At 51.3% G+C, this 27,968-nt stretch overlaps 3 protein-coding genes and 1 long non-coding RNA gene across 8 annotated transcripts; 1 reads left to right on the plus strand and 3 right to left on the minus strand.

Moving 5' to 3' along the window:
* The first annotated feature begins 7 nt into the window (after positions 1-7).
* On the plus strand, positions 8-11,660 carry UBXN11 (UBX domain protein 11). 2 transcript variants are annotated; one of them, XM_062014418.1, is made up of 13 exons: positions 8-84; positions 1,167-1,256; positions 1,550-1,650; positions 2,786-2,840; positions 3,849-3,925; positions 4,778-4,892; positions 6,499-6,716; positions 7,176-7,253; positions 8,118-8,238; positions 9,344-9,441; positions 9,658-9,725; positions 10,445-10,591; positions 11,314-11,660. In XM_062014418.1, exons 2-13 carry the CDS (start codon positions 1,250-1,252, stop codon positions 11,477-11,479), a joined length of 1,251 nt encoding a protein of 416 aa, XP_061870402.1. In that variant the 5' UTR covers positions 8-84; positions 1,167-1,249; the 3' UTR covers positions 11,480-11,660. The 2 variants fall into 2 exon arrangements, with proteins under 2 accessions (XP_061870402.1, XP_061870403.1); XM_062014419.1 differs by lacking the exons at positions 8-84; positions 1,167-1,256; positions 1,550-1,650; positions 2,786-2,840 and adding an exon at positions 3,296-3,420.
* On the minus strand, positions 7,451-9,713 carry LOC133627692 (uncharacterized). The gene is made up of 3 exons (XR_009820344.1): positions 9,643-9,713; positions 8,302-8,446; positions 7,451-7,577 (listed from the first exon to the last, which is right to left on the minus strand). It is a non-coding gene; the product is annotated as an uncharacterized LOC133627692 (long non-coding RNA).
* CEP85 (centrosomal protein 85) lies at positions 9,721-27,938 on the minus strand. 4 transcript variants are annotated; one of them, XM_062014416.1, is made up of 15 exons: positions 27,899-27,938; positions 26,348-26,419; positions 25,665-25,817; positions 23,175-23,899; positions 22,420-22,553; positions 20,977-21,094; positions 20,482-20,667; positions 19,962-20,114; positions 19,553-19,707; positions 18,949-19,069; positions 18,458-18,508; positions 18,265-18,372; positions 17,527-17,755; positions 17,075-17,253; positions 9,721-9,847 (listed from the first exon to the last, which is right to left on the minus strand). In XM_062014416.1, the coding sequence occupies exons 2-14, from the start codon at positions 26,400-26,402 to the stop codon at positions 17,090-17,092; spliced, it is 2,352 nt and encodes a 783-aa protein (XP_061870400.1). In that variant the 5' UTR covers positions 26,403-26,419; positions 27,899-27,938; the 3' UTR covers positions 9,721-9,847; positions 17,075-17,089. The 4 variants fall into 4 exon arrangements, with proteins under 4 accessions (XP_061870400.1, XP_061870399.1, XP_010196104.2 ...); XM_062014415.1 differs by lacking the exon at positions 9,721-9,847 and having other exon boundaries at positions 15,624-17,253; XM_010197802.2 differs by lacking the exons at positions 9,721-9,847; positions 27,899-27,938 and having other exon boundaries at positions 15,624-17,253; positions 26,348-26,490.
* On the minus strand, positions 12,997-14,817 carry SH3BGRL3 (SH3 domain binding glutamate rich protein like 3). Its single transcript, XM_062014420.1, has 3 exons — positions 14,694-14,817; positions 14,254-14,421; positions 12,997-13,862 (listed from the first exon to the last, which is right to left on the minus strand). Exons 1-3 carry the CDS (start codon positions 14,739-14,741, stop codon positions 13,797-13,799), a joined length of 282 nt encoding a protein of 93 aa, XP_061870404.1. The 5' UTR covers positions 14,742-14,817; the 3' UTR covers positions 12,997-13,796.
* Positions 27,939-27,968: the final 30 nt, after the last annotated feature.

The raw sequence follows: 27,968 nt of genomic DNA on the forward strand, positions 1-27,968 counted from the left end.
GGGCGGGCAGAGCAGCAGCAGGTCAGGGACGCCGTGTGCCGGCCGGACCGGGCCGTGCCAGAGCGGGAGCTCAGGGCGGCGGAGGTGAGGCTGCGTGTGGGGCTGCTGCCCCAGCCCTGCCCGGCACCGGCCGGCTCTGAGGCGCTTGGAAGCGGTCGGAGGTGGTAAAAGGCGCCGTCCCACGGGCTGAGCCTCCCTCCGGCCGCACACGGAGGGCGCGGCGCCAGCTCATCCCCGCAGCGGCAGCGGCGGCCGGGAAAGCCCCGGCCGGGTCCCGGAAAGGCAGCGGCGCGCTGCACGCTGGGAGTTGTAGTCCTCCGGCTGCCTCGGCCGCCACGTGACCAGGAGCTGCGCCAATCGCAGCGGCCCCCGTCGCTGTGGCAACCGCCGTAAACAAGATGGCGGCGCGGCGCTGAGGGCCGGTGAGTGCCGCAGCCAGCGGGGCCGCCCCGCGGCTCGGGACCCCGCACACGCCGGGGCTCCAGGGCCGTTCCGAACACGCCCGTTACTTGAAGCCCTCAGGCAGCCGCTCGCTCGCGTTCTGGGGACCCGCAGGGCCGAACGCGGCGGTGACTGAAAGGTCAGAGCTGTCCGGGGTCGTTGCCCCCGCTGGCAAAGCTTCTCGTACCTTCCTACGTGTTTTGCGACGGTTGTAGCTCTTTCTCTCCTACATATATATGTCCAAAATCAGATAAGTATCAAACGGTTTCCACATCCTCAGCAAGCCCTAGAGCACATTAGAGCCTCCTCTGTTTTTACAGTTCCATTTTAGGTCACATCCTTCCTATTAGATCTTAGAGTAAAGTCTCCCTTTCCACTCCCCGTGAAGAGAAGCACAGAGTATCGTGGTTTATGTTCAAATAGCTCCATATAACCCCCTCTGCCTCACACAGGGTGCTCTAGGGGAGTATCATGGTTTTGTTCTGACAGCCCTGTGTTATCTTCACTCTTCCCAGCTGCTGAGACTGTTCCTTCCCTTGAGTCCTGGTTCATAACAAGTGCCCACATATACACATTTCTGGGATTCAGTGGACTGGGCCACCCCACTTTCTCCTGTCCTCTTTCCCTCAGCATAACCCCAGCATTTCTTCACCTGCTTTTGGAGGAGTCACATCCAAAACACTGATCTCTTTTCTTTCTTTCACGCTCTTTGTGTCTTTTCTCAGATGACAGCCAGTCTCCCAGGACAAAGAATCCAGTGCAAAGCAGTCTCCCCTCTTGCTCCAGGGGGACAACACTGAAAAAGAATATGCAGGGTAAAGTCTCTCAGAGATGTGGGGATAATGGGCCAGCACAGTTTCTCAGTGACAGTTTGGTGGGCTCAACACCCCAGGGCTCATTTCTGCAGTCCCCCACTCACATACACAGCGTGCTGTTGGTGACATAGCCTCTCCTTGAAGCTTGGAGCCAAGGGATTTCTACCTAGTGCCCCCAGAAGTGCCCTTGTCCTGCCTGCTGTGACACAACAGGACTCTCAGGGGGTGGTTCCAGAGGAGCCCAGCTCCCACTGCCATTTCAGTGAGGTAACACGTTGTGTTTGTGCTTTCAGGGGCAGCTTGTGCTGACATGGAGCTTGTGTCCTCCATGATGCAAAAAATCACTCTGCTGGAACAAAAAATAGAGAAACAAACAGAGGAAATCCAACTGCAGGTAACAATCCTGCCCCGTGTGAAGCTGCTCTGTGCCCTGCTGTGGCATTGCACCAGCTCAGACCTCATTTGGGCTAAACCAAGCTCATCTGTAGCCTGCTCTGCCGATGGCACAAATGAACCTTTGCAAGCAACAAAGCAATGCTGTCAGTCCCTGGGGTGTGAGTGGGGACAGTCCCTGCTGGGACTTCTCAAAACAAAGGCTCTCAGCACCCTTGCACTGACACCGTGGGCTGTTTGGCTTCACATTTGGCTGTTTGCAACATCTTCCTTATGAGCAAAGGCTGTGGGACCTGGGGCTGTTCAGCCTGGAGGAGACTGAGGAGGGAATCTCATTAATAGTTACAAATATCTCACTGGTGGGTGTCAGGAGGTTGGGGCAGCACTTTTTCTTCTGTTGTATCCAGTGACAGGACAAGGGGTGATGGGATGAAGCTGGAACACAAAAAGTTCCATTGAAACATAAGGAAAAACTGTTTGAGTGCTGAGGTGAGGGAGCCCTGGCCCAGGCTGCCCAGGGAGGGTGTGGAGGCCCCTTCCTTGGAGGTCAGGACCCACCAGGACACGTTCCTGTGTGACCTGATCTAGGTGGGACCTGTTTCTGCAGGGAGATTGGACTGGATGAGCTCTGAAGGTCCTTTCCAACCCCCACCATTCTGTGACTGATCTTTCTTTCCTTCCTTTTGCTTTCTGGAACAAGAGCTGCTCACAGAGCAGAGTCATGCTGCAGCACACCTCTGCCTTACTGCAGCATGGCATAAATACATTCTGTCTTTTTGAAGAAGTGGTTGCAGAGGTGCTGGTTCCATTTTTGGATCAGGAACCTACTGCAGGTCAGAGCATGAGCTGTGCCTGAGCAGGAAGCTCAGGGGCACGAGTCTGTTTCTCTGCCCATCACTCCTGTGCAGATGGAGGAGGGGCAGATAGGTCAGTGTGTCCCTCCCCTGTTCTTGGACCACCTCTCATTTGAATCTAATTAAGGTATTTTTGAGGAGACACAGCCCTTTTGACCTTTGTTCTGCCTGAGTTGGGTAGGAGTACATGCACCACTCACTCACTCAGGCAGGACTAACTGTGCTAAGTGTGCCTTGAGGTCCTGAAGGCCAAGGAACTAAACATCATGATTTGTTCTGAAGGGCAAGAGGATTGCTGAACTTGAAGAGAAGATGAAGACTCTTCAGAAAGAGGAAGGTAAAATTGTTCTACCCTTGGCACCTCCTTCTGGGAAAGCCACAGAGCTCTGTGTACTACACCAGGGCAGGCTTGGAGGCCTCCTCTCTGAGCCATCCTTGCCTTAAAAGCCCAAGAGCCTCTTTGGTGAGTGGTATCAGTTACACACACGTGGCATCGTTTGCCACAGCAGATCTGCACTTCACACACATCTGCTGCTTGGCTTTTCTGGTGCAGTGCAAAACATTATTTCCTGACCTATTTTCTTCGGGTTACCAAGTTTCCATCAGCACAGACCAATCACACAGATAACTGAGGACAGTCAGAAAAAAACCAAACCAGTAAATAGTGCAGAGTTCAAACAGGCTGGAAAAAACAGAGCTCCTCCCAGCTACATGAAACCAAAACCCCTACTTGGAGTCTCAAACAGTTGCAGGTCTGGGCTCCTGTGTCCTGTGTGGCAGCCCAACTCCAAACTGAACTCTGGAGAGTCACTGAAAGTCTTTCTCCTCGTTCAGCTCCTTGGAAGCCTGCAGCTCTCCATCTGAGCCCAGACATGTTTCCTACAAGGGCTGAACTACCTTGTTAGCACAAAGCTGTGGTAAGTTCTTCATTTCCTGAGTAAAGAACATGCCTGTGAAACCACAACCATGTGTTTTGTACCTCCTCATACATTGTCCTATCTATTCCTCCTGAGTTTCTGCAGCCTTAGTGGACACCTGCTCATTTCCTTAATGACTGGGTAAGCCAAGCAATTCCTATCATGTAATGGCAAACAGCAACGTTCACATCAGCTTCCCACAGCATAAACCTTCACCAGTGTTCTTCACAATATCTTTTAGTCTGTCAGCATCTCTGTCAAGCTGCTGCAGGGTGGGTTATCAGGGACCAGCATCCAGAGCTCATGTGTGGTACAGGCTTGAGTTCACTCACGGGGTGGGCGGGTGCTGCTGAGGCCTCGCTGCCACTGGGGTCATCTGTGGCTCTTCCTTAAGGCTGTACATAGAAAAACTAGATCTTCCCTTTCAGATGCTCCTGACTTATACACCACAGAGCAGCTGGAAATTAGGTGCCTTCAGCTGCAGACCCAGGTCTGGGAGATGGAGGTAAGACATCTATGAAATACAAGCAGCAACATGGCCTCATGGGCAAGAATGCCAATGGGGGACTTCATCAACACAAATACCTAAGGGTGGGTGTCAGCAGGATGGGGCCAAGTGACAGGACAAGGGGTGATGGACACAAGCTGGAGCACAAAAAGTTCCACTTCAACACAAGGAGAAAGTCCTTTGGTGCTGAGGTGAGGGAGCCCTGGCCCAGGCTGCCCAGGGAGGGTGTGGAGGCTCCTTCTCAGGAGCTTTCCAAACCCACCTGGACTCGTTCCTGTGCCCCCTGAGCAAGAGGGTTGCTTTAGCAGGGGGTTGGACTAGATGATCTCTAAAAAGTCCCTTCCAATCCCCACCATTCTGGCATTCTGTGACCTGCTTCACTTGCTCTAAGCCCTCTGCATCTTTGTTTTGAGGTTGTTGCAGTCTCAGGTCTTTTTGAAGCTGCCACTTTGGTATCACAATTCTTCAGCTCACGCCTCTGAAATGAAAGAACAGGTTGGATGTGAGCTGTAGGGCAGTAGGAGTTTATTTCATTAAACAAACATTTTTGCCTCCTGCAAGCCTCTTCCTTTTGACTTCTAGGGCTGTAGAAATATTCTTTGCAGCTACTACAGTGTTGGGAGATTACTGTGTCACGAGATACTTTCATTCTCCCTTTTGCTTAGTACTTGTAGAGCTACTGCTACTGCCCTGCCAGTGAGTTTGTCTGACAGGGCCAAAATGCCCCAAGACAAACCTCTTTCACTTCCCCTTCTGCTTCTCATGGTCACAGCTGACCACTCTCAGGTTTCTGTTTCTAGTATCATGAAGCTTTGTTCTACAACAAAGACTTGTACTTTCCCCTTACAGCAGTTCTTAAATGACTATGGACTGATTTGGGTTGGAGAGAGACATGAACAGACAGAAGATTTAGAATCACCCAAGGATGAAGAAGAGCTGCCAGCAAGGAGCCTCTGGAAGCCAGGTAAAGCACCAGCACGTTGTTGAAGCCCTGTCCTACCTCCTGCTGCATGCTTACAGGAGGTAGGATACTCCCCAGAGTAGACAAGCAAAGACCCAGAATTTAGGTCTTCAGAATTTGTGATGCTGTGCTGAGGTGTTCACATCAGCCCACCTCAGGGACATGGAGCAACTGAACAGGAGCCAAGCCAGGCAGAACGTTGGTATTTCACATACCTACATTTTCTAAGCCCTGTCTAGGGGAAGAGGAAAGAACCCATCAACTCAGCCAGTTGGAAGGATCCCTTCACAGCAGCTGCTTCCTGAGGAGCTCACATGCCCTGGACGTGAGGCTCCAGTGCTCCAATAACACTGATGTAAAAGGGGTGGAAGATGCAATCAGACTCTTTGTGTGTATGGCAGCTGTAGTAACTTACCCACACTGCCTGGCTCCATCTGGGAGCATTGTTTGCCTTTCCTCCCAACCACCACGTGAGCAATTTAACTGAGACCTGACTGGGGTCCAAGCACATTTGGCAATGGCTTCTTAGGAAGTGGTAACATGGAAAAACAAAAGAGTGCTGCACAGCTAATGCTGCTTCCTAAGCACCATGCAAATATTGGCTAACTCATCCTGCCCTCCCTCGGATGCAGGAGGGGAGAAGACAGAGGGAGCAGTAGAAACACTTGGCATTGTTTTCAGCCCACCCTTTTAAATGGAGATTTCCCCCACCCTCCTTTAGTAAATCATAAAAAAGCAGAACCAAAAACACCAAAGGCTTTACCTCTGCCTACAGCTTCTTTCACTTCCTCTTCTGATTTCATCCTCCTGTCTCACCGGGACTCTTTTGCTGCTTCACTCCCACCCCTCCCCAAGCACCCAGATAAACATCCCTGGCAGTGTCCTAGCAGGAGTGACCCATCTGCTGGTGGCAAGGAGCAGGCAGCTGCTTCCACTGGTACTTCACAGAGCCGCTGAGGTTGGAAAAGACCTCGAAGCTCATTGAGTCCAACCGTTCTCCCAGCACTGCCACAGCCACCACTAACCCACATCCCTCAGCCCCATGGCTTTAGAATCCCTCCAGAGATGGGGACTCCACCACTTCCCTCGGCAGCCTGGGACAGGGCTTGATAACCCTTTTGAGGAAGAGGTTGTTCCTCATCTCTAACCTAAACCTCCCAGTCGGATAACTAGAGGCTGTTTTCTATTGTCCTGTCACTTGTAGCTCTGGAGCAGAGACCAAGCCCCACTCCAGCCACAAGCCCCTGCAAAGCTACCCTGACCCATTTATCCAGCCTCGTTAACCCAACTAGTTGAGTTTCCTCACTGTGCGTTTTACAGCACCACATGAAGGGCCAACGCTTGTGCAACCACAGCCCGGGCCCAGGAGCTGTCTCTGGTGCAACCCCCGCCCGCACAGGGCTGGTTCCCGCTGCCCTGCCCTTGTGGTTTGCACACACCCGTGAAGCCGCCAGCGCTGCAGCACCAGCCTGGCCCCACGCTGCAAACCTGAGGCACAGGGAGGCCCCACAGGCAGCCCCGGGGCTCACACACACCACAGACACAGACAGAGGTGACGGCAGCTCGGTTGGTGTCCCCCTCCCCTGTAACCCCCGTCCCTCTGCCACAGGTGATGCAGGAGTTGCCAGGCCCCAGGTTGACTTTGATTTAATCCTGGAGAAGGTGCAGGCTCTGAATGCAGTGGCTGGGGAAGGCCCTTGGCGAGTGGAGCACGGGCCGGGGGGTGCGCGGCTGCAGCGGCCACAGGCCCTGCCCCTGGCGCTGTTCCGAAACGGCATCGTCGTGGCCAACGGAGCCCTGCGGCCCTACGAGCACCCAGACACACAGGTAGGAACCAGAGCAGAGCCAGCCTGCTGGGCCTAAGGATGGGAATGTATAGCAACAGGGCTTGTGAGCTCAGCCCAGTCCTAGAAAGAAGCAGTTACTGAGACTTCCAGCGTCTCACCTGCCTTCCCAGATGGGCTGTGGAGTCTCCCTCTCTGGGGACATTCCAAACCCAGCTGGATGAGTTCCTGTGTGACCTACTCTAGCTGGTCCTGCTCTAGCAGGGGGTTGGACTAGATGATCTTTTGAGGTCCTTTCCAGCCCTTGAGATTCTGTGATCCCCATGGTGCTTTAAAAACTGGTAAAGCCTTTGTGTAGGAACTTTTAGAAGTGGAGATTCTGGGTCTTTTATGCAGACTTTTCTGCACAACAGTAACAACATAAACAGAAGCAGCCCAGGAGCAACATGTCAGTCATGAGACGAAGTCTGAGGCATGACCATGAGCTCTCACTCTGTTTCAGCAATACCTGCAGGACATCATGGATGGTTATTTCCCTTCAGAGTTGCAGACGTGCTACCCAGATGGTGTCCCCTTGCAGGTAAGCACTGCAAAACACCATCAGCTTTTGGGGAAGAAATTGCTCTCCAGCTTCCCAAGAAAATTGTTTCTTCCCCTAGTCTGCCCAATGCTTCCCCACAGCAAATTCAGTTTGAGGTTTCTCAACACACACACACACACACAGAGGATGAATCTGCATGTCAGGGAAGGGCTGACTGGGAGGGAACACACCTGCCAGAGCCGTTACAGGAAGTGAGAAGTGGTTCAGCATTAGGACCTCGGTGAATCTTGGCTTGGAACAAGCCTTCTGTGAGCATGGCAGGCTTTGTAGAAGAGAAGCAGCACGTGCAACATCTGAAAAGGTCTGTAACAAAAAGGGAAAAAGGGTTCTCAAATAGTTCCCTCTGGAAAAAGCTTTTAAACCAGATCCAACAAGATTCTCCCAAGGAGGACATCAGGACAGTTTATTTTACCACAGTTTAAATGGATTTGGTCACCTGAGGTTCTTTTGGGCCACACTTTTTGATTTCTCAGAAATGGCAGAAAGCCAAGGCCACACGTTCAGGCAGAAAGCAGGCACAGTGCCTCAGAGGACTCCAATCTAGGTCTTCAAGTGCATCCAAAACACAAACGGGCACAAGCCTACCCACTGCCACAAAGAAAGCAAAGCATGACTTCAGAGGTGAGCAGGAGGCCAGGACAGCCAGAGTGAGCTGGTAGGGTGATGAGTAGAAAGTCAGATGGAAGAGGAAGGATTGTGCAAGGCTCCTGGGGATGGGATTCTCTATAATCTACACGTGCTGGCCACTCCTGGTTGTCATTGCTGTGGTTTGTTGTGCTCTGATGCAGTGAGAACAAGCTTGTGCCAGGGTCAGATTTATAGCAGTTGGCTTTAATTCAACAGGTCACTGACAGAAGGGACGTGGTATTTCAGCAGAAACACCTTCCAGGGAGTTTTCCTGGCCATGGCCAAGTGGTTGGCCATTCAAAATCCAGTGAGGTGCAGGAAACCACCACAATTCCAGGTAAGTTCTTAAACTTGCCTCGAAATCACAGCAAACTCCCCCAGAGGAGATTCAAACCCTTACCAGGCAGCCCAGCAGGTGGGAGGGGGAAGACACAGGGTCCCAGCAAGGAAGGCAGCATTTCTGGGTCACAGCTTCTGCCTGTAGCTTCCCATGTTGCTTCAGGAGCCAGGCAGCACTCAGGGTGTCCTCCCATCATTAAATCCTCCTAAAGAATGAGACGTGACAAGACCAGAAGATCAGTGTGTTTCCCAAAACCCATCTGCCCTGTGCCTTTGGGAAAGGCCAAATCCTTGTAGCTTCACCTTTACCAGCATCAAAGGATGCTGAGGGAACCCTGCAGATGCAAAAGCTGTTTGCAGCTCCCAGTTCTCCTACGAGCTCACTCCATAAAGGTGGACATGTTCAAGCCAGCCTGATCTTAACCATATCAAATATGGGACAATTCTTCAGACTTTTGTATAAGAATATGGGATATGAGATCAGGCCTCCTTTTGCTTCTAGACTGCAGCAATCTGTGCAAGCAACACCTGTCAGGGTTGGAAAGTCAAGTGCAGTCAGTCATAGAGACAGAAAACAGTGTGTTTGTGCATGCATAACTAAATCACCCCAACAGGTGCACTGCTCAGCAGCAGCATCTCCCTGCTCACATTAAACTCCCTCCATCTCAAGGCTGTTCACAAACAAGCTGAGCCAAATGTTTCCTTCATCCAAGTAATAAAAGAAGAAATAATTGCCCAGTGCCACCACAGGAGGAAAGGTCACCTACAAATACACCCTTGCAAGGTGAAACGTTTTCCAAGCCTGTAGAAGTTTTGAGGTCTCCTGCTCACAAGAGGGCTGACCAGGTTTCTACCAGTGGCACATCCCAGCTGTGTGCTGAACAGGTTGCCTGGTTGCTCACTGTTGATGTTGACAACCAACATTTAGTTGCCCAGAAAGTGGGACAAGCTTCAGAGCAAAAGTGAGCCTGAGCCCAACCAGGAGAGCTTAGAGCTCTCTCTGTCGGCTGTTACACTCTCATTTCACCAAATCAGCCTGTTCTGGGGGAAAGTCCTTTGTCAGAAAGTCCACATGTGAACACATCTCCTCTCTGCTCTGGCAGGCCTCAAGCTCTCCTCAGAGCAATGCCTCAGCAGGCTTCCCAAGCCCTCAAAACATGAAGTGATGGATATCCAAGACTCACCCCAAGCAGCAGAGCAGGTATGAGCAGACCCCCTAAACACCCCTGGGATGAGGACAGCAGCGATTCCCTGGGCTCACCCCCACCTTGGGCTTCTCTCTACGTAACCTCCTCCTCCCAGAGAGGCTCCACCAGAGCACACGTGGCACTTTGGCACCTGCTGCTGGGCTGTTCCTGGCAGTGGCTGCTCTCCATGCAGAGCAGGCAGCAGGGACACTCACCTGCTTTGGTTTCAGGACTCTGACGGGGAGCGGAGCAGCAGAGAGATCCTGGTCGAGACACACAGGCTGTCTGCCCTGGAGAGGTACAGGCACGGCCCCTCTATCCCTGCTCCCACAGGCTCTCATCTTCCTCCTTCAGCACTGAGGGTTTATTTCAGAGGTTTCACTTGAGGAAGTAAATGGACTTGCCACTTTCATCTTGTACCTTACAAACAACCAGAAAAAAAGGCTGGGTTTGGAGGCTGGGGAAGGCCACTGCACTGCTCACTGCCAACCTGCCGCCTCTTACATCGCAAACAAAAGCTTCTGTTATTCAAACATTACTTGATTCTTGTGAAACACTTTTCCTGACAGCAAGCCATGGCCTAAGCAGTTTGAAACCATCCAAAAAGGTGTCTGTGGTCATGCTAAATGGGAGAATTCCTCCAGGAAACCGAAGCCCACGTGGAAGGTCACATTAACAACACTTCCCCACTCACGGACTTCTGGCAAGACAAGACCCAAATAACTAATGAAAAAAAAGCCACACAAACCCAAGCAAATTATTTTTAATCAAAAAAGTAGGGCAGAGTACTTGCCAGACAGCCCTGATCTAAAATAAAAGAAGCTAAAAAAGGTCAGCAACTCTCTTTCCAAGGCACCTTCAAAGCAGCAGTTTGGGCTGGTCCACGTGCTCTCTGTCAGATAGGGGCCACGTTCCTCTCAAGAACATTCCCAAACACCTCCGACCCTTTTGGGTCACCCTGGCAGCCCAGAGGCTCTGCCACTGAGCTTGCAGATGACAAGGTTTTCTCATCTCCAGGGTGAAGACAGCTGAAGGGGCTGAAGCCTCTGCCCCTGCTGTCTGCAGCCTCCGCATCAAATCCGAGAGCGGGGAGCAGACGTATGTCGTGAGGATGCTGCTCACCGAGACCATCGGGGACCTGCGCCAGCACCTCAGCCACGCCAGGTAGGCCTGGCACTGCCTTCCCTCCTGGGCACAGCCATGGAGAGGGTTCTCTGCTGCTGCTGCAGGCCCTGGAGTTGTGCTTCAGAGGGGTCAGGCAAGCTCCAAGGCTGGGGATTACAGCCCAGGAGCTGCTGGGCACCTGGGATGCTGTAGCTGCAGCACTCCCGGAGCCATGCTTAGCCAAGGGCATTTCATACCCACTTTGTTCAAAAAGCAGAGATAAGCCTCCTTTGTCGTCTCACAGTTGCCATCTGACCCAGCTCCATTGCTACCCTTTGCCTCCTCCCAGCTGCTCAGAAGCTGAGCTGCAGCCTTCTCCTTAGCCAATGGATACACTGCTGGACAAACACGACCCTGTGCTCAGGCCTCTCTCTCTCATCTCACAAGGCATTTAATCCTGCCCAAGGGCTCACACATCCCTTCAAAGACAGTTCCAGCTGCTGAGGGGACCCCTTTGCTCTCCCCCCTTCCCACTGCTGTCATGGCCACAGCTCTGAGGCCCTGCTGAGCTCAGTGCTGTCGGGACACAGGAGCCTCCTTCCCGCTGCAGCTGCGCCTGGCTGATGGCAGTTTGGGCAGGAAGCCCTTTTTCCTGCTCAGCCTCTGCTTGTGAAACAGTCTCTCCCTCTGCTCTTACACAACCACAGCTGGATCAGCCAGAGCATCTCAGCAAAACCTTAGGGGATCCTCTGTATAGGAAATATCGTGCTGTTCTTTCCTAGGGGTGGAGACTCTGACTCGTATGAGATCATCAGCACCTTTCCCCAGAGAGTGTACACAGACAGCTCCAGGAGCTTGCAGGAATGTGGCCTGACCCCCAATGCCTCCCTGCTGCTGCGGAGAAGGGATCCCTCCCAACAAGATGGGAAGGGGCTGCAGCCAACTTAAGAGCTCCTGGCACAAGCTGCTTACTGAGAGGAGGAGCTGCCTGGCACCTCTAGCTGCAATATAACCTCCCCTGGCTGGGAAGAGAGGAGGGAGGCGTGTTTCTGGGTTTTATTTCATTGCGCCATTACCTGGGATGGAGAGAAGGGGCAGCAGGTGCCCAGCCCAGCCCTGCTGCCTCACATGTGGGTGCCTTTCCCAGCTGGGCTCCTGACATAGAGACATTTCTGCCAGCTCAAACCCAAGGCTTGCTTTCTCATCTCATCACAGGCTGATCCCTGCCCAGAGAGGGCCACCAGCTTTACACCAGCACTGGGCACTTGCTTAGCTGGGCTCAGGGACTCCACAGCAGCAGCACAAACAGCCAGGGTCACTTTGCTTTCCACACACAGCTGCTCTCGAGGGCTTTCAACTGCACTTACACCACAAGTAGGCTCAGTTGTATGGTCCCTAGTGAAGCTAAACCAAAAAGCTTTGAGCCAGTGCAGTGCTGGGACCAACCCAGACCCCTCTCAGCCAGGAGATCCTGCTCCTGGGTTTCCTTTGGACAGCCCCCAGCTCCCTCCCTCCTGCTGCAGCCTGGGGCTGGGTGCTGCAACAGGACACCATGTCATTGGAGAAGAGCATAATCCCTTTGCTGCTTCTCTGCTGAACCCTGACTAAAGCATCTTCCTCCTCTCCCGTGGGCTGGGGCTGCACAGTGCAGGCCCCTTTCCCCAAGCACATTCTTCCCCTTTCAGCTGTGACAAGCTCCCACTTGACTCCCAGCTGACATCAACACTCCCACTTGTGTGAGGCAGTGCCTTCTGGCAGCAGGTTCCCTTTTAGTAGAGGCCCTGCACACACTCCCACTCAGCCCTCGTTAAAAGCTCCCAATAAAACCATTTCAGTTGCAGTTCCCTCTTTTGTTAAGACTTGCAATGCCCAGTTGCTGTGGAAGGGAACAGGATGCCCACAGAGCACTTCCCAGATCACCCCAACCCGAGCTGGACCCTGCACAGCTCAAATAGCAGCAGCATCACTTGGGCAAACCAGCCCTTTCCAGACTTCCCAGGACCAGTAACTCAGTTCCCAACAGCCCTAAGCTATTTTCCTCCTTTTTCCACCCTAGAGCAGATATAGGGGCCTACAGGGGACCCTCCTATAGGGCAGCCTTTTCCCCTGCCCCTCTATACCCTGCTCACCTTTGTGACAGGGGTTTTGTTTCTCACTCATGTGTCTGGCTGAAGCTGTGCCCTCCCCCACTCACCCCTGGGGCTGCCGTTCTTACCACGCAGAGGAGAGGGATGCTGGAGAGGTACCTGTCACTACCAAGCTGTAGGATATTCAGACAAGTCCTGGGAGCCTTTGATTAGCAGCAGCAATCTAAAGGTGTTAAGATCTTTGTGTCAATCTGCAGCACGGAGTACAACTGACTCAGCTTCTCTGAGCTGGAAGTGACTCAATCTTTACACAGGGTGAGGTTTAACCTGTAGTCAAAATAAAACCAGATTTAAAAGAAACCCACAGGTACGGCTGTGAAAGGTTCAGTAACATTTAATAGCATCTCGGAAGACAACACTGGTTATAAACTTGCTTTTTGGCAGGAAAACGAAATGCACTTGGTCTGGGTTGCAAATAAAAAAAAAGCCAACTCAAAGAGGAAAGAGAAGAGACAGCTGGAGCATCAGCTGCTCCAGAGCAGCCCTGGGCACCCCAGGGCAGACAGGTCCCGCTTCCAGGCTCTCCATGTCCCCAGGCAGGCTGCCAAGGGACGGCCCTGGGCTCCTGCACCGAGGCTGGGCAGACCCCAGCTCTGTGCAGTGCTTTTGCATTAAATTAAACCAAACAAAAATCAACTGAAGTTGCCACAACATCTGGAGTCGAGATGAAAGAAAACAGAACAGAAGTGAGGCAGCAGGATTTACAATTTTAACAGCAACTGGGAGTAGTGGGAAGTAACACCCAACCCACAGCCCTTCCCTCCTGAAGCAGCAGCTCGCCCTGCAGAGGAGGGGGCTGATGGAGGCTGCACTCCCACCGCCCCAGAGGCTTTGCTGTTTACAGAGGCACTGGAAGCTGCGGGGTGAGTCCAGCCCAGCTTTCTTCAAAGGCCATGCGCAGCGAGCATCAGCTTTCTTTGGATCCCTCTGAGATGATATCAGGGTTAGGCAGGAGGGAGTTGTAGGCAGCTGCAATGAGTAGTTTTGGTCATGGGTTTCCTGTGCTGGGATACAGGTCACGGTGCCAGGACAGTGCTGACAACCTGGAAAGTGAAGGTGGTCGGAGATGAGGGTGCTCAGGAATGCAGGTAGAGTCCAGGACAGGAGGGAGCCGGGGCTCAGGCCAGCTTCAGGAACTCCTGCAGGGTGTTTTGCTCCACTGCTTCCACAAAGAGCTCATAATCCTGTGGGGAAAAGCCACGCAGTCGCTCACAAGGCAGGAGCCAGCCACACGCTCCCACCCATGGGCAGCGCCAGATCCTCGACACGGCACAAGCAGCTCATGGGACGGGGACAGGAAGGATGGAGGGGAGCAGCACAGACAGGAGGGATGGAGGGGAACAGGCAGAGACAGCCCCACAGCCTGTGTGCACCCAGAGTCCACCCCACGTCTCCTGCTTTTCACAACCAGCCATCCTCCAAACACCCACTGCCCCCACCACCATCCTCCCTGCACACCTCAGGAGAAGCACCATTTGAATGAAGTCTCATCATCACTGAGCAGATCAAGGGGACGGGATTACTGCCCGCTGGCCAACCCCGTGGTGCTCAGTCCCCGCACAGCACCGCCCTTACCCCGCAGTAGTGGTCCCCGTTGACGATCTGGGGTGGGATGGCTTTGGGGTTGCCTGCCTTCGCCCTCATCTCCTCCCGGAGAGCGTTGTCCTGGGAGATATCCACCAGCTCGTACTTGATGTTTTTCCCATCGAGGATTCTGGTTACTTCACTCTGTTGGGATTTGATCTGGAACCCGGGTGGGAGAGGCAGGTTATGGGGAGCTGGAGAGGAGCCCGAAGAGGGGGGGGCACGGACCCCAGCGTGCCAGTGCAGCTCCTCAGGGGCCACGGCCCTGGCCCTGCCTGCCCCTGTGGCTCGGGGGGACACCCGTCACGGAGGGACGGATCTGGGGGAAGGAGGGGACACCAGGGATGGGGCGGGGGGCTCTGCAGAGCCATGGGGAAGAGACGCCCGCCGCAGGGAAGAGGGACCCCGGGGCACCGACCGCCGCCGCTCACCTCCCGGGAGCCGGTCACCGAGGTGCTGTAGACCTTGAGGGTGCTCATGCTGCGATCGCGGCCGCTCCCTGCGCTCAGCCCGGCGGAGGGAGGCTCGGAGGGAGGAGACGGGCGGCCCGGCCGCCGCCCGCCATGTGACTGCGGGAACCAATGGCGCGGGCGGGCGCGGGCATGCGGGCTCGGCTCCGGCGGCACCGGGCAGCGGCGGCACCGGGCTCCGGACCGCCACCGGGCAGCGGCGGCACCGGGCTCCCGACCGCCACCGGGCTCCCGACCGGCACCGCCACTTGAAACTCGAAATACGCGGGACAAACAAGGCCGACGCGCGGGGAGGGACACGCCGGGAGCGTGGTCTGGGGTACTCTGTCAAGCAAAGCCCAAAGCTCCCCTGCACGGTGAGCTGCAGTCACATCTGGCACACGGCAGCACCGTCTTGGCCAGTTTTGCAGGAGGACGGTCAAGGGACATTTCCCCACCGAGGGACACACACCCTGGGCAGCCAGGACAGGGCCAGGCACAAAGCCCTGAGCATCCAACACGATGGGGTCAGCCACAATCTCATTTTGCAGCCAGCTCTGCGGGAGCAGGGGGGAAATGTTGCCCTGCACAGCAGCTGGGAACTAGACCTTGCACTCCACAGAGAGTGCAGGGAAGGGGACAGTGCCAAGTCACCGTGTGAACCCATGTGCCTCCAGAGCTGGTGCTGCTCTGCACCCCAGAGCTCCTGGCACGTGGGACAAGTGACTTCAAGAAACAGCCTTGTCCCACATTTGGCTCAGGACATGGCACCAGCAGCCGTGGAACAGAAACAGCCGGAAACATGATACATCAGATGCAGCAAGAACAGGGCTGGTATCTGCGCTCTCTCCCTGTGCTGGGCAGAGGGAGCTCTGCACAGCAAGTAACCCATTTGTTGCCACCATCACCCACTGTCAGCAGACACTAAGAACAAAACAGATTTGGTCTTCAATTTTAACACAGAAGAACAATAAAAGCATTTATCCCAAACACTGAAGCCTCAACATGAACCATAAACAACCAAACAGCACAAGTTTCAGTAGTATTGCATCCCATAATATAACCAATTTATTATCTTGTTCTTAAGCTGAAAACCTCAGCCTAAGTTCCACCCTCAGCACCACAGCCTTATCACAAGCAAGCACTCAGTACTGCAAAGTTCCTGTTAAGGCTAAGAAGGGTTGAGAGAGAGTGAACCACGTCCTGTGCTGATTTATTCAGAAGTCCTGTTATTTAGCAGATATCAGATTTTTCAGAGAGCTCCCAGAGAACAAGGGGCAGAGCTACAACAAAGCCTGAGTGCTCACTGCCTGGCAGGCCTCGGGAAGAGCCCTCAGATCCAGCTGTACATCCTGTCAGGTTAGGACCAGAGCAGCTTTCTCCCTGTGGAGCACAGGAGGTAGAGCACAAGGCAGCAGCCAGCCTCCCTGCTCCCCGTGGCACTGGTGGGGGCTACAGACATTTGAGGCTCCCCAGGATTGTCTGCATGGCTCTAAAGGCTGCTACAAGAACCAACAGCTCCTCTTCCTGCCAGCAGACACATTAGGCACCAAATGGCTCAGGGACAGGAGGTTTCTCTAGCACATTAAGGCACTTCAGCATCAATCCACTTCCTCTGCTGTCTGAATCCTACCCACGCTCAAGAGTGCTATTTTGGGGGATAAAAGGCTTAAGGCTTCTGGAGTAACGGTGCCCAGGGGGAGCATTCTCAGAGTCTTTTTAGTGTTGCTGTATTCTCCAAGTCCTGTTGGCTACTGAAAGACTTTGGTTGCATTTACCTGAGGAAAACAGAACCTGCTCTATGTATAACTACACAAGCACACAGGCCAGAACCACACACAGAGCATCTGAGGAACATCTGTAGCACCTTGATGCCCCAGCAGTGGTGTAACTGGCATGCCTGCTTGCCTCTGAAATCCACAGATATCCCCTGAACACTCTGACAATCCTCTGGTCTTACTAGTCACACAGGATCTGCACAGAGAATTTATCAGAAAGACCAGGCCATGCATTTCCTTAGCAATGATTTTTAACTCTCATTTGCACGTTCAGCATTTGATGTGCCTGGAAGGCAATTCCAAATTCATCTCCCAGCATCAGAGACCACACCAGCTCCAGCAAACACAGCATAAACACATTCCACAAGATCAAAGCTACTGCAAAGCCTGACACCGAAGCCCTGAATGATTCCAGTTAGCCAGTCAGCAGCGAAACACTGCTGGCAACAAACCCCCTGATTTCTCACAGGTTGGAGAAGTCACACATCCTGTAACCAAGCAAAGGGATGGTAAAGTGCTGAATAGGTTTTGAGTTATAGGAGCTCAAGACTCCCAAGAGTTTCAAGTCTTCATTTCCTGTCTTACTTTGGGGAGTGTTCTTTACTGGGTGATGCAGTTGTCTCCCATGTCCTGAGCATATCTGTCGGATATTGCCGTCCTTAAATCCTCCACCTCTTTGTGAAGCTGTTTTACCTCCACCAGTTTCTTTGCAAGTCCATCAGGGCTCAGCAAGTCGTCAGTCTCCTTAGCAGAGTACTGCACAGCTGTGGAGCCAGAGAAGGGAGTTACCCCACACACAATTCTGGATCAATGATCACACATTTGCAAACAAGTCAGAAAATAAAGCAATGCACACTTGCAAAAGAGATGTTCCTTACCATTTAGTTATTACAGCATGCAGCTTTGGAGCTACCTAACAACAGACAGAGGATTTGGAATCCCAGAAAGACGAGAACCTCCCATGCTGTATGAGTTACTTAATTCTGCTGCAGCACAGGAACCAAAGGATTTGCTCTGCCACCACTCTGCATACTTACATTGAATGCCCAGGAGCAGAGAAAGGTTGGGATCCTTGCCCTGAGCCCTCTGAGTGACGATGCTGTAGACAGATTGCAAATCCTGCAGACAAGTGGCCAGCTCACTGTGCAAGTCCTGGGCAAGATGGGCAGCCTCGGCGGGCAGCAGCTGGGAGGAGAGCTCTGCCTGACGGAGTCGCTCCTGCAGGGTCAGGTTCTTCTCAATCAGATCCTGGTTCTGCACTGAAAGCTGACAGACACAGCAGGTTAGTGGTCACTCAGTGCAGAACTAGCACACTTCGAGCTACTTAACAGCAGGTGCTCGAGGAGGGGAGCAGCTGGTTCACATTTGGCTGTCCTGGCTGGGGCAGGAAGTGTCCCACAACACTGCACTGGCCCCAGTGGGGCACCATGCAACAAAAGCAGCTTCCAGGAGGTTGTGCACCTCACCCCAACACTGACCATCCCTTCCCTCAAGGGCTGCCATTGTGCTTGGCTTCCTTGAGGCTTTAGAGTGAGGGCTCAGCCCTGCCTTTCACAGCCTGGAGTCCTGCCTGCCACCTTGCTGCCTCCAGCTGGCAAGCTCAGCATCCTCTACCACAGCCCAGTCTGGAAACTGTTTTTCTCCTCCTGCTTTTGAACAGAGAGCTCCTTTCAGAGCTCTGGCAGGGCAACTGATTAGCAGGATGCAGGAGAGGTGATGCTGCTGACTGCAAATGAAGAGCCTTGGTCATTCCACTCCCATGCTCCTGCTCTCACCTCCTTCACAGCCACCCGGAGCTGCTGCAGGGATGTTTCTCTTCTCATCGCCTCCTCTTTCAGAGCTTGGCTTGTGCCCTCTTCCTGGCCCACTTGTTCTTCCAGGTTCTGGAACAGAACATGGGAAAGGAGTAAGTCTAACTCACTTCACAGCAGATTGTCAGTTCTAGGTCTCCCTGCAGTCACCTCTCACCTTTACTTGCAAGGACAACTTCTCCATCTTCTTCTGCTGTTTGTCCACAATCTGGAATTGAAAGCAGCAGCATCAGAACTGGCCAGACTCAGTAACACCACCAGCATTTCCCCTTTGTAGGGCAGCATCCCCTCCCTTGCCCTTCCCTGTGTATTTACTGCTTTTCAGTAGTGGACTTTGTTTCCCTGATGAAAGGCACCTGATAACAGGTACCATTACAAGTATTAGCTAAAATCAGACTGGAGATGTTGCATTCTTGTGGTTTTCCTCTCCCCTCTTCTGCATTCTGCAACTCCTCTCCAGTGTTACTGTAGGAGTGCATGCTTATCACACCAAGAACAGCTTTTAAAACCCCTCAGTTTGAATTCCAGGAACTGCTCCTTGCAATTGTGACTACCTATGACTGCAAAAGTCCTTGATTCCATTTTGGATCCTGATGTGACTCAGTGGAAGGAAAAAATGTGTGATTCTCAGCTGGGACAGCCTGTTACCTTCCTGAGGCAGTCACATTCTTTCTTCAGAGAGTCATTTTCTATTTTCTGTCTCTCCCCATCCTGGCCAGGAGGTCCTCTCTCTGCATTCTTTACATACTGCTGCACCTTGTCCTGCAAGCTGAAATTACCAGAACACCATGGGAAAACCAGCTTTATTTAGGGTGTTTCCCTCATTAACAGCAAGCATGAGGAGGTAAATGATTTTCATATCAGACATCAATGTTGCCCTGTTTGCATCCCTGCTTGCAAACTGCACAGGCTGTGGAGGAGGGAGTCTCTCTCCCTGGACACAGCCCTGCCCATGATACTGGCAGCTTGCAAAGACACGATCACTGCAGGTTACATAAGTCCATTTTGCAGTTGAGGGCAATAACATGAAGACTCAGACAAACCCAGGTGACAAAACAGGGGCTGTCTGGCTCTGCTCCCACCCTCTGCCATAAGCACTCCAAATTCAAACCCGGTGAGCACTCACATAACCATCACAGCCGTGGTAACTTGGTTCTGACAGGCAAAACAGAGGCTGTGTTAAACCACCACTGGTCTTGTGCAGTAGTTACTTCAGGGCTGCGAAGAAGCTTATTCTAATCCTGATTTTTACCTGTGCACAGTGGAAAGAAGGTCCAGCTCCTTCTGTTTTTGGGCTTCTAGCTGCATCTCTTGCTCCCTGAAAGCAGCCCGGACATCTCCAAGCTCTGTCTCCAGTGCCAGCACTGTTTCCTGCATAGCAGCACTCTTCAGTTCAGATTCCTTCAGCTGCAATAAAGACCATCACAAGACTCTAGAGACCTCCCAGGGGTTTCAGCATACACATAATTGTTCAACTACTTTTTGCAAGGCAGATTTTAACAATCACATGGAAATTCTCAGCTCTAGCTCAGAACACTTCACCTCTAAAAAGGCCAGACCACAACTTTACCTTGGCAGCAGCACAGCAAACTATCTACAGCTGTAGAAAGGTCATAGCAAGTATTTGAAGAGCTATTATCACAACTCAGAAGAAGTTTTACCTTCTGGCTCTGTTTCTGGTGGTCCTCAAGGGTTGGTAGATCAGCCAGGTATCGTTCCAGGGTCTCGATTCTCTGTTGTCTCTCCCTGTTTTGTTCAGATTCCTTCTGGCATTTCTTCTTAAGGTTACTAATGTGTTTGTCTCTGCCCTTTACCTGTGAGGACAGGGACACACAGGTTCAGTTTATGTAATTTCTTGTCCATTATTCAGTTCTGTCAGCTGACTCAGTTACCTTTTTGTACAGCACTCAACACCAAAATAAGAGATAACCTTAACTCAGCAGCATTTCTGCTCACTTAAGGTCAGGCTTCTTCTCTGGTTAAGAAAAGAGACACTGAAATACTTCTAACTGCAGCAGAAAGGGCTTTTGTTTATAAGCCACAGAATTATACAAGGAAATCAGAAAAACATCTACAGTAACACATTGCTACAGAAAGCTTTCACCTAGGAACTACACAGATTTTTAACTTAAGGAAAACATGCCTTCCCACCTCCAAAGCAATGGGATCATGGGATCATACCCTTTCTTCCTGTTTCTTTAACTCCTCTGCATGTTTCTGCATAGTTTCCTTCAGTGACTCCCTGATCAGCTTTGCATCCACCTCTGCAGCAGCCAGTTTTCTCTCCAGTTCAATCTTTTCCTTACTGAGAGATTCAGTCTTCTCCGTGAACTGTGCTCGAAGAAACGTGTTCTCCCGCTGCAGCTCCTGCAGACAGACACAGCCTATGAAGTCGGTGAGCTACAAACCAGCATGAAGCAGTTGTGCTAGCTCAGAGCTGTGCTCTCAGCCCTCCTAATTCCCAAACACTAGTGCAAATTCCAAACAAACTGTGCTACTTCAGGGCTTGAAATCTCAAGGGCCACAGAAGATCTGATATGATAGGTAACTGAGACCCCAAACAAAGGATCATTTTACTCTGTGCAGCCCTCCTGCTTGGGAGACACCTGCTGAGAAATGGTGGAGCCCTTGGATTCAATAATTTTTTCTTACTGACACCCTGTTACACCTAATTACCTGCATTCTCAACATGTAGACATCTCCATAGGGTGCTGAACAGCCAAGCAGGGCACTGTGAACCTGCAGTTCACTCTCCCGGACCTTCTGCTCCAACTGGGATATGTGTTGTCTTTGTCTGTAAAAAAACCAACCAAACAAGCAGGTAAGACACTGTTCTCAAACATACACCTTGATTTCAGTGGCAGAAGGAAGCAATACAATGTGAACAGTGCCACCACAAGTCTAATGCTCCATATAGTGAATGACAAGCAGAAGAGAATCACAGAATGGTGGGGGTTGGAAGGGACCTTCAGAGCTCATCCAGTCCAACCCCCTGCCAAAGCAGCTCCCACCTAGATCAGGTCACACAGGAACACGTCCAGGTGGGTTTTGAAGACCTCCACAGAAGAAGCCTCCACACCCTCCCTGGGCAGCCTGGGCCAGGGCTCCCTCACCTCAGCACTCAGTTTTTCCTTACCTTTAAATGGAACTTTTTGTGTTCCAGCTTCTTCCCATCACCCCTTGTCCTGTCACTGGATACAACAGAAAAAAAAAGTGCTGCCCAAACTTCCTGACACCCACCCTTGAGATATTTGTAACTATTAAGGAGATTCCTCCCTTACTCTCCTCTTCTCAAGACTAAACAGCCCCAGGTCCCACAGCCTTTCCTCATAAGGGAGACACTCCAGTCCCCTGATCATCTTGGTGGTCCTGCACTGGCCTCTCTCCAGCATTTCCCTGTCCCTGTTGAGCTGGGGAGCCCAGAACTGGACACAAAAGAAAGACAACTCTGCAGAGAAATCTGAAAGATGACCATTCATTTTTACAATTGGTATTAACTTTTCTTCCCTCCCCTCTTTTCAAAGCCTCCTTTCCAGCAACAATTATACATGGAACACGTGATCCTTGCATGCTTTGGGAGGATCCAGCTTGGATGAACAGACATCAAAATGAGCAAGCACAAGTCCATACAATTCCAAATGCTGAAGGTTGTTTACATTAGGACTTGTATTTTGAAAAAGCCTATAAGCCACTAGCATTAGGTATGCAAATTGCTGCTGGTCAGACCAAACTCACAAGGAACAAATTAAAATCAAGATCTCAAAGAACTCCTAGAAAGTCCTCAAGCATAAAGGCAGTAGTTCTGACACTCCAGGTAATCACAATGCAATAGAAGTCTTCATCCCTTATACAACACACAAAGCCATAACCAAAATGGATTGACAGGAATCCATCAGAATCACTGTCTGAATTTTGAGAAGAAGGGGAGGAGAGCTCATAAAAAAACCCAACCCAGGCAGGTGTCCAAGGTCATTATGTTGTTGCTTGAAAGAAAAAAACCTCAATCATGTAAAAGGGACTCAGACATATGAGCTTCCTTGGTATTTTCAAAACTCTTCCTTTCTAAAAGGAGATGCAGCACTGGAGTCCTTAAAGCACATGTCAGCATCAAACTCTCACCTGTCAATGAGGAGCTCTTTCTCCTTGAGTAGGTTTTCATTGGAGTTCAGGATACTGATCCATTGGGCTGGATCAGGTGCAGACAGTGAAGGTGAATACATCGAGGGATGGTGACAGGCACCTCCATTTTGTAACTGAAAGAGGAGACAAAATGAGGAGGGACAGGTTTGTGCTCCACAGAGGTAATTGCAACATTGCTAGAGCTATTTTGCACGCTGTGTGCTCATCTGCATGCCAGGACAGAGCTATTTCAGTCTCTGTTGATGTCCAAGAACAAGTAACTTTGCCCAAGCACAACTGGGGATTAAGAAATAATTTTAGATCACTGTGTTAGCTCGCTGGAAACAATTTGTCTCCATTAGGGTACAGCTGGTGGGATGTGATAAACTGTTTCCAGCTTAGTTTTGGGCATCTTTTAGAAAAAAGGCTGATTCTCAACTCTATAGAGAGAATTCAGTTATTCTAGAAACCTGGCATGCTTTTCCAACACAGTTCATAGCAACCAGGGTGTTTCACCTCTCCATCTGAGCCATGCAGCACTGTAACATAATACAGGGCTGCTCCACATAAGCAACACGCCAGATGATACCTGTGACACCACATGGTGTAAAAACAGAGCAGTGAGAGGCTTTCAGTGTAGGACAGGGAGCAGCATGACACATCCTCCCCCTTGCTTCGTAAGTCTGGGACAAGGATTCATGGCTAAAGAAACAGGAAGGGTTCCAAGCTCATTTGTTCACACAGCAGGTCCCTACCTGCATCTGCTCTATTTGCAGTCGCACTTTGTCCAGCTGCTCCTTCCAGGCGCTGAGCTCGCAGGCCCTCTCGTGTGGGTGCAGTGTGCAGCCCTCCTGTCCCCACGCTCGAGATGCACCACTTGCAGGTTTGGGAAAGAAATTGTTGGCCTGGAGTCCTGCTGGCATTGCTCTGCTCCCACTCAGCCATGGCCCCTCCTGGGGCTCACAGGCTCCGTTAGCCCCCGCCACTTGTTTACTCTCTGGCAGCACCTTGTAATGGTCCCTTCCTGCCTCAGCTGTGCCAGAGACTGGATTGAACTTCTGGAACCTGTGGAGAGGGTCAGTGCACAAGCTATCCAGAAAGAGAGACTGGTTCAGGGTGCGCTCAATGGCAGGGGTGTCAAACTTCCAAGTGTCTTCTGTTCTCATGTGGTCAGAAACGTGATGCCAGGGTTGCTCAAAACCGTTCTGTCCTGAAGTCCTGTAGGGGTGCAGGAGGTCCCTGGGTGGCACCTGAGAAGACTTCCCGGCGTTAAAATCCCCGTTTCTCCCCAGCCCTGTGTGTTCAGAGGCAGAGCCAGGCAGAGCAGTCTTTGAAGTACTCTGAGAACAGCTCTGGTCTCCTGCAGAGCACAGCTTGGAGGGGGAGGCACCCAAGGTAGAAGGCATAACATGGGCTGTTGGGATGGTCACTTGGGTTTTGATGGGCTGGAAGGAGGAACCATTACTGGAATTGCAAAAATCTAGGAAAAGAAGAAGAGTGATGCTCTAAGTACAATCCTGAAAATACTCTGACACAAACAGCCACTCCCTCTGCTGAACTTCCCAAAAGAATATCAAAAACCACTTTCCCCGCTGAACACATCTTCCCAAACAGCAGCAGCAAGACTAAGGCATACCTGTGTTTCCCCCTTGCTACAAATGTCAGGAGCCTGTGGACATTTTCCTATCACCATAAACCACAGGGAGAATACAAGTTTAATTCAGTACATTTTAACCCCTTGTTTTTAAGCTACTCTAGCATAATCTTAAATCAGTAAGGTTATCTTTCTACAGATATCAAGTCCTTTAAATTGAAGAAAAAGGCTGCAACTTACTCAGCTGAACACCGAGACCTGGATTCTGTTCTGCCCATCCCACAGCTCAGCAACTCTGAACCGTAACCAAAGCTAACTGGAGTCTTCACTAAGCCCATGATGAGCTTCAAACACAGATCACCAAGCAGCTGGCCTTAGAACTCCTCCAGGACACTGCAGCAAAAGAGCTTTTTCTAGAGGTTACAGCAATGGCTGTGTCTTACTGCCACAGGAAATAGGATGGAGCTGAGCACACAGCCCCGTGCCAGCCTGTCCTGCCAGGCAGGCACCAAACCTGGAAACCAGGGTTATTCTTAGCAGCTCTCAGATTTCAATACAGCAACAGCAAGAGCTGAGAAAGGGAAAGAGCAGAGTGTCTGTTCCCACTGCTCATCCCAATATGTTCTGTATGGCAGTAATTCCAGCTTTCTCCCAGATGCACAAGCTTGTTTTCTTTACCATTTTGGTTAAAGGCCCATCCCCATGTGATGTTTAATCCATCATCACACTGCAAGGTCACTCTTCCACCTGTTTGTAACCTCAAAACATTGCTACAAGAGGGAATAAAAAGGTTTCATTTTGTATATGACCAAAACCAGATTCTGCAAAGACTGTCACCAAACTGCAGGGAAACTGTAAAATAAAGGCACAAGACTCTCTCCTCTAAAATGAGGAGGGGGAGAATACCTTAGACATGACTTGGCTGTGGCCAGGAACCCCAGAAAACACCATGCTGCTGAGCAGTCATGAACACATTCACCTTGGCAAAGAGAAGGGACAGTACAATTTCCTCTTACAGCCCCTAAATTTATCCCCAGTATCAGTACCAGGAACTCGAGCTCTCCAAGCAGCACACCACGTGCAGACGCTGTAGTGGGTTCCTCGAGCAGGCAAAGGGTCATCACAACAACATTTGCCTAACAGAGGAGGCAGATGATGGTGGCTGCAGCTGTTGGAGCCGTTGCTCAGCCCCAGCTCTGGAAAATGAGGCTGCACCCCACAAATGCTCAGAAGGGCAACTTCCCAAAGAGCCAACATTATGTGCAACTGCATGTTTTACTATCCTGAGAGGTTAATGGGACACTTACATGTGCATTCTAGTTATTTCTAGCAGTATTTCCACAAGCTGGACTTTCTAAAAAGCCTTCATTTCAACCCAGATTCTTAAGGTTTATGTCTCATTCAGAAGGCTCAAGGCAGGTTGTGAAACACCCAAATGTGTAAAGCACATTGTTTTCAAGAACACCACAAGCTTCCTCGCTCCTGAAAGAACGATCAGTGAATGAACCAATAGTGGTTTGTCACTTCCACGGGTGAAGATGAAAATACAGGTGGGAAAGTACTGCTGAGACAAGCAATTTCACAGACCAGGCCTCAGCTGAGGGCAAGGCTGAACTTTAAGTCTTTGGCTGTTACTGCTGAGCATCATCACCTTCTGTGCTGTCTGAGCAGGAGGTCCCAATGCCCCCATCCCCGCTGTCGGCCACGCTGGAACTGCGACTGACGCGGCTCTGGAACTTCACAGACAACAGAGGTGTTTTCCAGTCAGTCTCCAAGGAATGACTCTTCTGACTGCTGCTGGAGTCTGGAGAGAAAGAGTATTTATGTTTTAGTCTCAAAAGCCTTTTAAACATATAATTAAGCATTACCTAATTACCTGTGGTACCAGAGCCCAAACTGATCTTTGACTCTGTGCTGTTGCTAAAGAAATCTCTTTTGCAAAAGGAAATGACAGCTAGCACAGAGAAGTCAAATAACATCAGCAGGAGACTGAGAATCAATCTTGTTATGGGAGTCAGAATGCAAAAGCAGTGAGTTATATTCCCATGGAGTTTGGTGATGTATTTGGTATTCAGAATTAAAAAAGCAACAGCATTGGCACACGGCAAAACTGTTTCTTGTACTGACCGTTAAGAACTCTTCCTAATTTATCAGTTATCACTCAAGAGACAAGTTTGTTATCAAATGATTCTCTGCATTTGGATACCCAGGAATAAGACATTGTATTTGATTAAAAAGCTTCTGGTAAAGAACTCTTGTCAGGACTACGTCTCCTCAGAGAAACTGAAACAGGATCCGACAGCAGCAGGTCTCAAAAGAAAGGATTGTCCTTACCTGGTGGATTGTTCTGCTGGAGCCTCAGGTCTGGATGTTTCTCAAGAGAGGCCATCTTATCTAGTCACTGAACTGCAGGGCAATAAAGTCACATTTAAATCAACATAAGCCAATTGCTTCTACTAACCAAGACAAGGGTACCAACACATCCGTTACTCTTCAGAGCAATGCAGCATTTCATATTTCCTCAGCTTCTCCTCCCAAGAATATCTCTGTTTCATCCCCACAGCAACAGATGCAATGCTCAAAACCCCCCTTGGAGTTATGGCAGGCTTCCTTCATGCCTAAGGAGTGAGGAGAGTTCCTGTTTGCCACATTCTCCAGGTATGCAGCAGTTCAGCAGCACCTTTCAACTGGGGTATGAGCTACCCTCTCAGCGGTTATTTATAGAGAATCCCGTCACCATGGTACCTGCTCGCTGGCTTTGTGTCTACAGAGACTAAACATTTCCCTTTAAAAGTCTGAACTCTAAACCAGTTCGTTTCTGCCCTCTGTAGAGGTCACTGAGCAACTACATGCAGAAATGCAGTCAAATCAAACCTTAAGCCTTGCTGTTCCACAAATGGCAGTCATCACCTACCCAGAGCTTTGGTTTAATTTGTCTGCTTATCTGAGCACTTCAGAGGATGCATGGATAATTTACAGCTCTCAAGCTTCACTGTGGAAATTCAAGGCCTCTCTCCACTCCACCAGTCAAATACTAAATCTTCCAACTACCAGCTCTTACAGATTTTTGCTTAACTGATTCAAAGAGTTCCAAGAAATCATTAATTCTCTGAAAACACATATATTGATTTTGCAACAAAGGATCGACGTTAGGAATACAACAGCATAATAAATCAGAAACATGACTTCACTCAGTAAAGAAACAAGCCACTTCTAGCTGAAGTAGTGCTTATTATTTATTTTAGGTATGTTTTAGAGGTTCCTGAGCTTAAATCTTAGTCTCGAGCACTACAGTCAGGCACTTACAACAGGGAAATTCAATTATAGGCACTTGAGGGGAAAAAAACCTCAAAACAAGCACAGCAATCAAAGCATTTCCCCTCACCCAGCACCACCATCTCACAAATAGCACCCCACCTTCCTACCGACCACCCCGCCAGCAACGTGCACAGGGCAGACCCTGTAGAGAGGGTCGGGAGCAGAGGGTCACAGAGAGGGGGAGCAGCGCTGTACCCGATGGAGAAGGAGAGCTCGGCGGGGAGGTGCAGTGATGCGAAGTCAGGGTGCGGGAGACAGACCTTCGTCCCCAGGAATGCGACGGGGAGACGAGTGAATTGGGTGGAGGAAGGAGAGAGGTGAAGGTGGGTGACCCTGGAGGAGTGAGGCCCAACCGCCTGAGAGGGGCGGCCTGACCCCGAGGGGCTGGTCCCTGAGGGGAACGGGGGAGGGGGCGGCCTCTGAGGGGAAAGCAGGGGAATTCGGTCCCTCGGGGGCAAAGGAGCCGCCGAGCCGCCCGGTGAGGAGAGGGCGGGACGGTGCCGGCGCGGGGAGAGGCGCTGAGGAGCCGACCCGCGGCGGCTCAGCCCGGGCGAGCGCGGCCCTCACCTGCGTCCGCCGCGCCGCGCGCCGCGACCGTTACAGCGGCGGGAAGGGGCGGGGCCGGCGCGCCCGATAG

The sequence above is a fragment of the Colius striatus genome, chromosome 24, assembly GCF_028858725.1.
Source record: "Colius striatus isolate bColStr4 chromosome 24, bColStr4.1.hap1, whole genome shotgun sequence".
In the NCBI taxonomy this organism is placed as follows: Eukaryota; Metazoa; Chordata; class Aves; order Coliiformes; family Coliidae; genus Colius; species Colius striatus.

Bases quoted from the DNA above. Each gene is read 5' to 3' on its own strand.
- UBXN11 (XM_062014418.1), top strand. The intron at 2,841-3,848 runs GTAAAATTGTTC...CTTCCCTTTCAG, and splicing joins GACTCTTCAGAAAGAGGAAG to ATGCTCCTGACTTATACACC. The intron at 3,926-4,777 runs GTAAGACATCTA...TTCCCCTTACAG, and splicing joins CCCAGGTCTGGGAGATGGAG to CAGTTCTTAAATGACTATGG.
- CEP85 (XM_062014416.1), bottom strand. From the start codon at position 26,402: ATGGCCTCTCTTGAGAAACATCCAGACCTGAGGCTCCAGCAGAACAAT. The intron at 25,818-26,347 runs GTAAGGACAATC...CTTTCTCTCCAG, and splicing joins CCAGCAGAACAATCCACCAG to ACTCCAGCAGCAGTCAGAAG. The intron at 19,708-19,961 runs GTAAAACTTCTT...TCTTTATTGCAG, and splicing joins ACCAGAAACAGAGCCAGAAG to CTGAAGGAATCTGAACTGAA.
- SH3BGRL3 (XM_062014420.1), bottom strand. From the start codon at position 14,741: ATGAGCACCCTCAAGGTCTACAGCACCTCGGTGACCGGCTCCCGGGAG. The intron at 14,422-14,693 runs GTGAGCGGCGGC...CCCGGGTTCCAG, and splicing joins CGGTGACCGGCTCCCGGGAG to ATCAAATCCCAACAGAGTGA. The intron at 13,863-14,253 runs GTAAGGGCGGTG...TTTTCCCCACAG, and splicing joins ACGGGGACCACTACTGCGGG to GATTATGAGCTCTTTGTGGA.